The following is a 12,138-nucleotide window of genomic DNA, read 5'->3' as shown; positions in this document are numbered from 1 at the left end:
CTTTTGAATTTTTTAAAAAATTATACACCCCTTGCAATAAAGGCATACCAGCTGAAACCAGTGATCCACGATTTGCCGGATTCCGTAGCATCTTCAGCGCCTGTACTGCTACGTTCAGATACATGAACCTGCTTGTGCTGCGTTCAAAAATTACTTTTTCTTCAGACAAGGCCTAAAATAGGTGGGGGGGAGAATATAAAATAAACTTGACTTTTTCGAAACAATTAGCTCCCATTGGTGCAGCACATCTCAACTGGTAGCTGAGCTATTTGGATTGAGGAGGCCCACCACCCCCCTATCCCCAAGTCAACTGATCACCAAGATCATCAATAGGATCATAAGAGCTTCAGTACCCTGAGCTAAGGAGGGTAAAGTAAAGCTAGAGACCTCTGATTGCAGTTAAGTGAAGGCAAGTGCTGGCACGATACTCCCATTGGTCAAAGAATTAAATGATCTTTACCATCTAGGTTTACATAATGCTTTATCCAAATGGTTATTTCCTTTAAGAGCTGCTGGTAGCATGGAACTGGAGCCCAGCAAGGATTCAATGAAAGCAGAGAGTGAAAACACCATATAAATGTCATCAGGTCACATTGAAGTGCAGTCAAAAAGCAGCCTTGTACATCCGTGAAATGATAAAGGAGGAGCGAGGGGCAGGGTAAGCTTGTTGTACAGTACCAAAGAATACTGTTGTTCACCCTGCATCGATTCGATAACAAGAATCACAATGACTGGTGTCTACACCTGAATGAGGCAGGAGAAAGAATTGATCTGGAGAGCGAAATACAATTAGTTCTGATACTTCATAATGACTTAAAAACAGGAAAAAGGTAATTAAGCAAATAAGACCATTTCTTTCAGGAATCATGTATAATTCATGTAGGCTAAACTTCATTGACTTTAATGCAAGAAGCCTTACAGGTAAGGCAGATGAACTCAGAGCATGGATCGGTACATGGGATTGTGATATTATAGCTATTACAGAAATGTGGTTGAGGGATGGGCAGGACTGCCAGCTCAATGTTCCGGGATACCGATGCTTCCGACATGACAGAGGTGGAGGTAAGAGAGGAGGGAGAGTTGCACTATTGATTAGGGAGGACATCAGGGCAGTACTTACAGGATATCCCGGGAGGGTGGGGGGGGGGGGGTGGGTTGGTGTTGGGAACGTCCAGCGAGGCCATATTGGTAGAACTTAGAAATAAGAGAGGGGTGATCACTTTGATGCGATTATACTATAGGGCCCTCAATAGTCAGAGGGAATTGGAGGAGCATATATGTAGGGACATCACAGATAGGTGTAGGAATTATAGGGTTGTAATAGATGATTTTAACTTCCCTAATATGGACGGGACTGCCTTAGTTCTAATGGATCAGATGGGGAAGAATTTGTTAAATGTGTTCAGTTTAGTTTTCTGAAGCAGTAAGTGGATGGCCCAACTAGAGAAGGGGCTACACTCGACCTCCTCTTAGGAAATGAGGATGGGAAGATGGTTGATGTGTCAATGGGGGAACACTTTGGGACCAGTGACCATAACTCCAAGATAGTTATGGAAAAGGATAGGACTGGTCCTCAGGTTGAAGTCCTAAATTGGGGGAAGGCTAATTTCAATGGCATCAGACAGGAACTCTCAAAGGTTGAATGGGAGAGGCTGTTTACAGGTAAAGGGACGTCTGGCAAGTGGGGGCTTTTAAAAGTGAGATAGGAAGAGTTCAGAGCCGGCATGTTCCCATTAGATGGAAGGGCAAGGCTGGCAGGTTTAGGGAACCTTGGTTGACGAGGGATATTGAGGGTCTGGTCAGGACAGAGAAGGAGGCATATGTCAGGTATAGGCAGCTGGGATCAAGCGAGTCCCTTGAGGAGTATAAGGGATGTGGAAGTACACTTAAGAAGGAAATTAGGAGGGCGAAAAAGGGGCCATGAGATTTCCCTGGCAGATAAGATAAAGGAGAATCCTAAAAGATTCTATAAGTATATTAAGGAGTAAAAGGGTAGCTAGGGAGGGAGTAGGTCCCCTTAAGGATCAGTGTGGTAATCTATGTGTGAAACCACAGGAAATGGGCGAGGTCTTAAATGAATATTTCTCGTCTGTAATTACCGTGGAGAAGGCCATGGAAGCTAGCGAGTTCAAGGCAGGGAACACCAATATCCTGGAGCATATCAACATTACAAAGTTGGAAGTTTTGAAGCGCATTAAAGGTGGATAAGTCCCCAGGGCCTGATTAGGTGTATCCTAGGATGCATGGGAAGCAAGGGAGGAGATTGCTGGGGCCCTGGCAGAGATTTTTGTATCATCGTTAGCCACGGGTGAGGTACCAGAAGACTGGAGGATAGCTAATGTTGTGCCTTTATTATAGAAGGGCAGCAGGGAAAAGCCAGGGAACTACAGGCCGGTGAGCCTTACATCAGTGGTGGGAAAGTTATTGGAAGGGATTTTGAGAATCAGGATTTATATGCATTTGGAAAGGCAAGGTCTGATTAGGGATATTCAGCATGGCTGTGTGCGTGGGAACTCATGTCTCACGAATTTGATAGAGTTTTTTGAAGAGGTGACCAAGAGGATAGACGAGTGCAGGGCGATGGACGTTGTCTACATGGACTTTAGCAAGGCCTTTGACAAGGTCCCACATGGTAGGCTGGTCCGGAAGGTTCAAACACATGGGACCCAGGGTGAGCTAGCCAATTGGATACAAAATTGGCTTGGTGATGGGAGGCAGAGGGTGGTAGTGGAGGGTTGTTTTTCAGGTTGGAGGCCGGTGACCAGTGGTGTGCCGCACGGATCAGTGCTGGGCCCTCTGTTTGTCATATATATTAATGACTTGGATGTGAATGTAGGGGGCATGATTAGTAAGTTTGCAGATGACACCAAAATTGGTGGTATAGTGGACAGTGAAGAAGGTTGTCTAAGGTTACAACAGGATATAGATCAACTGGGAAAGTGGGCAAGGGAGTGACAAATGGAATTTAACGCAGACAAGTGTAAAGTGATACATTTTGGGAAGTTAAACCAGGGCAGGACATATACAGTGAATGGCAGGGCCCTGGGGAGTGTTGTTGAGCAGAGAGACCTTGGGGTGCAACTACATAGTTCCCTGAAAGTGTCAACACAGGTAGACAGGGTGCTGAAGAAGGCGTATGGCATGCTTGCCTTCATCGGCCGAGGCACTGAGTACAAGAGTTGGGACGTCATGTTACAGTTGTACATAACGTCGGTTAGGCCGCATTTGGAGCACTGTGTGCAGTTCTGGTTGCCGCACTACAGGAAAGATGTGATTAAGCTAGAGAGGGCGCAGAAAAGATTCACAAGGATGTTGCCTGGTTTGGAGGTCTTGAGTGATAAAGGAGAGATTGGATAGGCTGGGTCTGTTTTCCCTGGAGCGAAGGTGGCACAGTGGCGCAGTTAGCACCACAGCCTCACAGCTCCAGGGACCCGGGTTCGATTCTGGGTACTGCCTATGCGGAATTTGAAAGTTCTCCCTGTGTCTGCGTGGGTTTTCGCCGGGCGCTCCGGTTTCCTCCCACATCCAAAGACTTGCAGGTGATAGGTAAATTGGCCGTTGTAAATTGCCCCTAGTGTAGGTAGGTGATAGGGAATATGGAATTAGTGTAGAATTAGTATAAATGGGTGGTTGTTGGTCGGCACAGACTCGGTGGGCCAAAGGGCCTGTTTCGGTGCTGTATCTCTAAATAAAAAAAATTTAAAAAAGGAGGCTGAGAGGAGACATGATAGAGGTATATAAAATTATGAGAGGCATAGATAGGGTAGATAGCCAGAGTCTGTTTCCCTTGATAGGGGTGACTAAAACTAGAGGGCATAGATTTAAGGTGAGAGGGAGGAGGTTTAAAGGGGATCAAAAGGGTAGATTTGTCACACAAAGAATAGTGGGTATCTGGAATGTGCTGCCTGAGGTGGTGGTGGAGGCAGGAACAGTATCAACATTTAAGAGGCATCTGGACAGGTACTTGAATGAGCAAGGCATAGAGGGATATGGAATTAATGCAGGCAGGTGGGATTAGTATAGATAGGCATTATGGTTGGCATGGACGCCGAGGGCCAAAGAGCCTGTTTCTATGCTGTACGACTATGACTCTATAATCAAATCATGGCTTCTACTCCAGCTACTTATTAACACCCGGAGATAAAGTTATACAAAATTCCAGAATATTTATCCATTTTTATCTTCACCACCTAACTCTAGCATTCTATCCCCCTACTGAAGCTCAGGAACCATCTGATCACCTTGGACCACATGTGTCACCTCACTGGATGCCATTTCCTTCTGGGGTCTTTTTGACTTCATGTCACCAAGTCCTGTGAATTTAATTACTGTGGTTGCCCAGTTAGTGACAGATCAGACCTCTGCCAATCTGATAAGAAGTTAAATCAATGCCAATTTGAACATGGGCAAAAAAAGCTGGTCTTCTATGAAGAGCAGCAGGTGGCTCATGAGCCATAGGTAGATTACCAATTTAGTTCCATAACATAGGACATGGGTTACTGAGCCATGACTGCAGAGTAATAAGGTATTTGTGAAGGCAATTGAAATGGACAGCAGGAGCTTACAAGCTGATTCGATGAGCTTCTGGAAAGAGAAGAAATTGAACAGGCAGTGAAAAAGTGGTTAGGCAAACATAAGCTTGAGCTCAAAAGAATGGTGCTGCCCAATCCAAACTTGAGCCAATTCCCATTCATCAATCACCCCTGTGTTTGCTGACCTACAGTGGCTCCTGGTCCATTCCCATTTTCCAATCCTTCCTTGGCTTTGACCCTCCCCATCTACAGAGTCCTACAGCGGATTGCTTTGCTCCTCTAATTTTGACCTCTTGCACATCACCAATGTTTTTCAGTCCACTATTGGCAGCCTTGCCTCTAGCTGTCTCGGTCCTAGGTTCTAGAATTCCCACCCTAAACTCACCCCACCCCCCCACCTCCACCATTAAGACTCTCCTTAAAACCTACCTCTTGGACCCAGATTTTGGTCACCGGTACCAATATCACCTTATATGGGTCAGTGTCAAACCTTGTTTGGTAATGCTCCTGTGAAACACCTTGGGATGCTCCAATGTTAAAGACGCTATATAAATACAAGTTGTTAGGTGAAGTTGAAGTCAATCAATAAGGAAAAGGCTTGTTGGGACTACTAATTTACCAATTCCTAAAAAAATTGGTGTGCTTTCATGAGAAAGTTTGATGTAGTTGACTGCAAACTTAGTGCAAATTCCATAATAGAGGGGATTCACCCTGGTATAGAACGGAGATAGGCAGAAAATAGATTCCCAAGATTTGATTTTGCCCATATTGTCAACAAAACTCTAGGTACAGAAGTCCCTTGCAAATAAAGTAACTCTGTAGTTTACTTATGCAAATATATAAAGGCATTATTGTAGATAAATTATCCACTGTTTCACCTTTGTTATCTCATACTAGACCTTATCCTGAATGTTCTGAGACAATTGCAGAGCAGATGGGAGGTTCCAGCGTAATAGATCAAACACTTTTGTCTTCTAAGCAGGGAAGATTTGTTTGACTGATTTATTCCAAGGGAACCGCTTTTGCAGTGGAACTTAATTTCAAGGAACCTGCCCGTCTTCCTGCGATTTAAATTTCCACACTAACCTTTTTGATTGCTTCTTGCCGAGATGAACAGGTCTTCAAAAACTCTTCAATAAAAAACCCGAGGTATTGCTTTCGGACATTGTTGGAGACTTTAGATCCTCGCTTTGAATTTGTTCTCTGCGAAAAGGAGAAAGTTCTTTGTGCACAGAATGGGGAAAAATGTTGAGTATTTCTTTAAAAAAATAAATGAAATTATGCGTATACCTGTGCAGCAGGAACATGACTGGTTGATCCCAGTGTTAAAACAGGATGTGTAGATTTTGAAGTGCTACTCGAGACTATCTGCTCTTTTGATGGCACATTACAGCTGGGGCTAGACAATGCACCAGGACCTTGCCTAGTGGAATTCCGAGAAGCTGGAAGCAATCCCAGAGTTAGTGGTTAAGTACTAAAAAAGAATTCTATCCATTGCAGCAAGTGAATATTATGCTGAAATAATAATCGGGCAATGTTCTTCCCTTCCCCCTCCCCCCCCCCCCCCACCCCATTAGCCTTTCTCCCCCAATAATAAATACAGCACAAAGTTTTGCACAGGAAAGCAGGAAATGTCCCAGATCCAACCCCTTGTATGTGGTACAATAACTCATTACATCCATTGTGTTCTATGGTAAACTTTCCAGAGCTGGAAAAGAAAAAGTAGTGGCTCCAACTCCTGACTATCATCAAGTACAAACATACAAATTAGGAGCAGGGTGGTCCACTCGGTCCCTCAAGCCTGCTCCACCATTCAACAAGACCATGGTTGATCTGATTGTAACCTCAACTCCACATTCCCGCCTACCCCCAATAATCTTTCACCCATTGCTTATCAAGCATCAATCTACCTCTGCCTTAAAATATTCAAAGACTCTGCTTCCAGTGCCTTTTCAGGAAGAGTGTTCCAAAGACTCATGACCCTCAAAAAAAAGTCTCTTCTTAAATAGGCGACCCCTTATTTTTAAGCAGTGAACCCTAGTCCGAGATATTACTTAGATTCTAGATAGCAACTCTTGAATGCTCATGCAATAGGTGAAGGCAGGGGGGCTAAATTGCAATTTTGTCCCACTACAGTCAAATAACGACCATCACTGGTAAAGGCCACAGATGAAGAATGGTCACTTAAGCAGCATTCAAGTGGGTCATTGACACTCATGTTCTGGAAATTTCCAGAACAAGAAAAAAGGGACAACGACAAAGTTGGAGGTGGGGGAAGGTGAAGATCACAAGCAATATATCGATTTAAAATCTGGAACAATGATGTATCCTTTTGTGGGGAGGGGTGGAGATGGAGGAGCAGGAAGTTATGAAATACTATTCAGTGACTAACTGGATTATCCATGTATTCCACTGTGCAGTCCATTCTATTTTTTATTGCAAGCAGTCTTTATATATTAAATTTGCTCTCCTCCTTTCACGAACACTTGATATAAGAAAAAGATCAGCAATTATAACTTTGGGCAAAACCTAATTAGTTGCCCATTGTACACCTCACCCAATTCTCCATTCTGTTGAAGTCAAGGGAAAGATTGCAATATAAACAGGTGCCCAATTCAATATCGCCCAAGGTTAAAATTATCCCACATGGTTATAAACAGACAAACACAGCAACTCCATTGACAATATAATGAAGTAAATACCTGTTAGAACATCTTAAAATGGTTTAAATTGGTCAAATTATCCCAGCATGCTTGTTTTAATATTTTTAGCCAAAGAGCAAATGTGGGGAAGAGATTAGAAGCTTTTGTTTCTCTGAACAAAATGAGTTGAGCCACGAGAACCAGGCACTGAGGTAAGGGGGCAGTTACTGAGACACCACATCCCACAGTTGGAATAGTACAAGGCAGTCAGAACTAAACAAAACTTGTAGAACAGACATGAAGTCAACAAGTTTAGAAGCAGGGTAAATTTGTGGTCTCAGCAAACATACACTTACACTGCTGTGCATAGATGCAGCCTAAGGTAATTGAACAGTACAAGAATAGGATATTTTTCTCTTAAAGGGTGGTTGGGAGCCAGGCAGACAAGCCTGGAGGGCTGGAGCTGAGACTCCCAGGAGAACAATACAGCCTGGAGCATTCTCGGGGTAGGTTGGATGCAAACAGCCACACAGGCAGTCATGAGAGCCAAAAAAGTTACCACTCCAGGTCAGGGAACCAGGTTATATTATTTGCATGTCATCTTGACATTTAATAGATTACTGTACAACAGCTGAATCGCAGTATTGGTGTTTGTATGTCAGTCAAGTGTAAATAAAATCTTGTTTGAAAACCACTTGGGCTGAATCTGAGCAGAGTTGTTGCTGGTTCAACAACCCTTTGTTGTGAACAGTTGTTATGACTCGGGTGTTTTTTTTTAGGGGGGGGGGGGGGGGGGGTGGTGGAAGTAGGCAGTGTGTCTTTAAGACAGCAAAGTATCAGTGCTGCTTTAAGAACAAGCAAGCCTCAGAAATTAGAGAAGGTGCATTCTGGTTGCCATTGGATACATCCGTGCAGAGAGGAGAACAAGCCAGCCTCAGAAGTTACCAAGGAAAGTGCATCTTAGTTGCCCCAGATACAGCCATTGAGACCAAGGACAGGATATACAATGTTGCTGTTTAATTTTGAAACTAGTTGAAAAACTGGCTTTTGCAGAGACAATGGAGACACAGACATACAGACTGTCTGCCAGCATATCCTGAAGGAAATAAGAGAACTCTCCCTCTGTTTAAACCCTATTTACTATATTCTCAGAATTCTGCAAAGTCAAGCCAGATTAATTTCTTAGAAGAAAATAACCAATTACTTTAATGACTGAACTGTAATTGCTGAATTCATTGCTGGAAAAGATGAAGAGCATCATGTCAACTACTGAACTAAGACTACTGACTGTCCTACTGTTGAAGAACCTTTCTCTCTTCCCCCCCCCCCCCCATCCCCATCAGATGGCTGCGAGGCCTTCAGTCAACCGTGGACTATTCCACATTGGAAGGTTCTATTTCGGCAGGAGCATAAATCGGCAAGGACTTTGTTACTTTTTTTAAACCTCGTTTATATCTTAGTAGTGTTTAAGAATTTAGTTCTTTCTAATAAAGAGTTAATTTGTAGATCTAAAGACAACTGATTTGGTTCGCCTCATTCGGGGGTTAATCGATGGTTCAGTTCGGCTGTGGTTTTCTTTAATTTGGAAAGTTTAAAATGATCTGTTAGATGATCTGTGAAGGGACAGGACTGAATTGACAGTGAGCTTCTCCCACCACAATCAGAATCATATTTTGATTGGGGGCTTTGACTTGAGTGGTCAGTCATAACACAGTTACCACTGGGAAATCCACTGAACAACCCAAATGAGCTAGGTCATTTATAGGCAACCAGTGAAGTCAGGGCGATGGCAGAGATGCACGGCAATCCTTGTAGTTAACTCAATAAGGAAGTTACTCCTGTCTATTCAAGGAGAGTCATCAGTGATAACGTCACAAGAACTAGAACTTCCTGCCACCTGAAGTAAAAATAATTGCATTGGAGAGGGAGTGAAATGGTCAGGCATCAAAGATATTGAATCAGTTATCCAACTTAAAGCTTTTATTTTTAAAAAAAGCAAAGCTCTGACCTTCTTATTGAATCCAGAAGTCAAATTCAAGAGCATTACCTGCTTTGCAGCACTGACAGGCTGAGGCTTCGATCCTTGGGCAATCAGCCTCTTCCGCCCAGGACAATTAGAAATGGTAGCTTTATAAGCCTGAGCACTTTTCACATTTGCCATTAACTGCACGGCCTGCTGCTGGACCTGTTTAATCCGACTGTGACATGACTGCTTTTGGCGGTGGTAGGGCATGTGGAATAATTATCCGGTTACAACTGGATTTTCCCTTATAAAATAAGGGAATCAAAAGAACATTTCTTCTAGTAAAGTTATATATTTAAAAATCACAATTCTCAATCACTATCATTAAAACACAACCTCTAAACAAGACTATTCATACATTGAAGCAACGACATGGCCCCAGATTTAGTCTTAATTACACTTCAAAGCTGTCCCATCAGTGCCAACTAGGGTATATTGTCCAAACCACTAGCTGAAAAATAAACTTTGATTCTCGTGTCAACAGTACCTTTTCACTAGCACTGAAATCATGGGCCACTCAACAGGTTACATAAAATAGCTTTCAAACTGATCCAATGAAAGATTATTTGTAGCAATGTGTTTGGTGGAGGCGGACCGCGAAAGATGAATCAGCATGGAATGAGAAAGGACCATTTTGGCCCTCCCTGGCCCAAGACTTTCACAAAACATTCACAGTTCACAACTTTACATAAAACCCTCTACTGAAGAAATGATCTGGGAAAGTTTCTCCCTGCACCCTTCCTCAAAAAAGGTAAATTAGCTAAATGTCAGGACGGCGCAGTGGTTAGCACTGCAGTCTCACAGCTCCAGTGACCCGGGTTCGGTTCTGGGTACTGCCTGTGCGGAGTTTGCAAGTTCTCCCTGTGACTGCGTGGGTTTCCTCCACAGCCAAAGACTTGCAGGTTGATAGGTAAATTGGCCATTGTAAATTGCCCCTAGTGTAGGTAGGTGGTAGGAGAATTGAGGGAAGGTGGGAATGAGAGAGAGGGAAAATGGGATTAATGTAGGATTAGTATAAATGCGGCCGAAGGGCCTGTTTCAGTGCTGTATCACTATGACTCTCTATTAACTTAACATTTTAATTATCCTGATCTTGCCTGCCTTGGCATGTCATTTCAATACTCCAGCAACTTGGTTCATACCATTGTCTATTCAGTTAAAGTTTCATCACAGGCCCTGAATGAGGTTACTCTTTTAACAATGACCCAAGCTCAACTGGCCAGATGTGGTAAAGTCTCTAGTTGGCCACAGAATCCTAATTTTTTTTTAAGTCTGCCTTTCAAAAACCAAGAGGAAGAGAATAAACAAATATGCCTCAAAAGATTCTTCAAGAATCTGAATAATTACAGAGTTTAATTCAGTGAGCAGCCAGTATGGGAAATGCTAAGTGTCTCGAGGGGTACTTTTCTCAGGTGAAGGCTGATTAAATGCTGTATTAATCTGCATCTGACTTGGCAATGCTTGCTGCTGATACTGCGTGCCTAAAATGAAGTGTTCTATTCCTCAGCACCAACAGACCTAACCTAGAGCATACAATTCAGATACATGTGTATGCATCTGTGTACAATGATTCAAACAATAATTTGCCAGAATGCACAAAAATCTTCCGACTCAACTTGGACTTAAATTGAAACAATTGGTTTTCTACACTACCTGCCAATAACTGCAAGGCAATTGTTTGATCAAGGTGTATAAATTGCAGTCTTTCATTATATAAGATAGCAATAAAGTTAAATTAAAGGAATGAAAATCAAACATGTTAGATAATAGTCAGGCAATCTGTTCTACTAGATTACCATTCATAGTAGTGAAGCCAAAGATATATCCCATTATAACCGATTGATACAAAGTTAAACACTTTAGAAATATTTCAAGAACTTTGGATTGAATTATTCTTGAATTTCTTGTGCCTATATGACCCATAATATTCATTTTAAAGGAAGCATGACTTCATGAAAGACATAGTTAAATGTATTTTTGTTGAGGAAGAGGGCAAGCGGTTTATTATAATTTCAATAATTATTCTGATGGGATATGGAATCATGACTGGCAAGCTTGGCATACAAATAGGGTACCTTCGAAATGATATTAAACTTGTACTGTAACATGAACTGTGTTATGGAATCAATAGAAAGTCTGCATGTGGAAAAGCATTGAAATGTAATAGTACAACTGCACTGAATATTTACCTTATTAAATTTTGCAACATGTGCAATCCTCTTCTTTTGTCTCGTGTTGGCACTTTCTGCATTCCCAGAATCTGAATATTTTCATAGATTTTTGCAACAGTACTCTAGATAGGATATATACAATATAGAACTGATATGATCACATACTCTGCTCTCAAACACTCTGCACTGTCACATAAGGAGATGACCACACGACAGTAATGCACTATAAAAGGATTAAATTTCACTTGTGCAATGTCAAACATCTTACTAGGCTGCGTGCCTCAACCCTTCAAATAAGTACTCGTTTTCAAAATAAATGGTACTGTGGAGAATATAACTGCCTTAAACGCAGACCCAGAAAGACTCATTCACTTTGGTTTAAAAGCCTGATTTATTCCACCAGAGGTTAATCTTAGACCTATAAGCACTGTAATGTTTCAATGGGTTTTTAATTTTGCGCCACTCTTACTAATCCAAAATGTCATTTTCCAACACAAAATGTCATTTTCCAACACTTGCCTGCTTAAAACTTCCACTCGGTTTTCAATACAGCGAACAGAAGGGGCAAATGTCACTTCAAATCTTTAGACAGATTATTGAAAGAAAACAGTGCAAGTTTTCCCATACAGACCAAGAGATCAGCCTCAGGCTGAAATCTCGGATCTCAGTGGGACAGCTACAATTAGCATCCCTGGCTTATGGCAGAAAGCTAGGTTTCCTGTTCCTGGCTGCTGTACACTGATCCATCCTCCCTGCTGGATGCCTCTGTA

General features: G+C 42.3%; 1 protein-coding gene across 1 annotated transcript in view; it reads right to left on the bottom strand.

The window, feature by feature from the left end:
- The window catches only part of LOC137368846 (RNA exonuclease 1 homolog), a 60,650-nt gene that overhangs the window by 33,579 nt on the left and 14,933 nt on the right, over positions 1-12,138 (bottom strand). Inside the window, 3 exon segments of the mRNA XM_068029052.1 lie at positions 49-172; positions 5,619-5,735; positions 5,823-5,974. Coding sequence (XP_067885153.1) covers positions 49-172; positions 5,619-5,735; positions 5,823-5,974 — 393 coding nt within the window.

This window comes from Heterodontus francisci, chromosome 4, assembly GCF_036365525.1.
Source record: "Heterodontus francisci isolate sHetFra1 chromosome 4, sHetFra1.hap1, whole genome shotgun sequence".
NCBI lineage: Eukaryota > Metazoa > Chordata > Chondrichthyes > Heterodontiformes > Heterodontidae > Heterodontus > Heterodontus francisci.
Note: the sequence above shows the minus strand (reverse complement) of the source record. Positions and strands in the feature narration are given on the sequence as shown.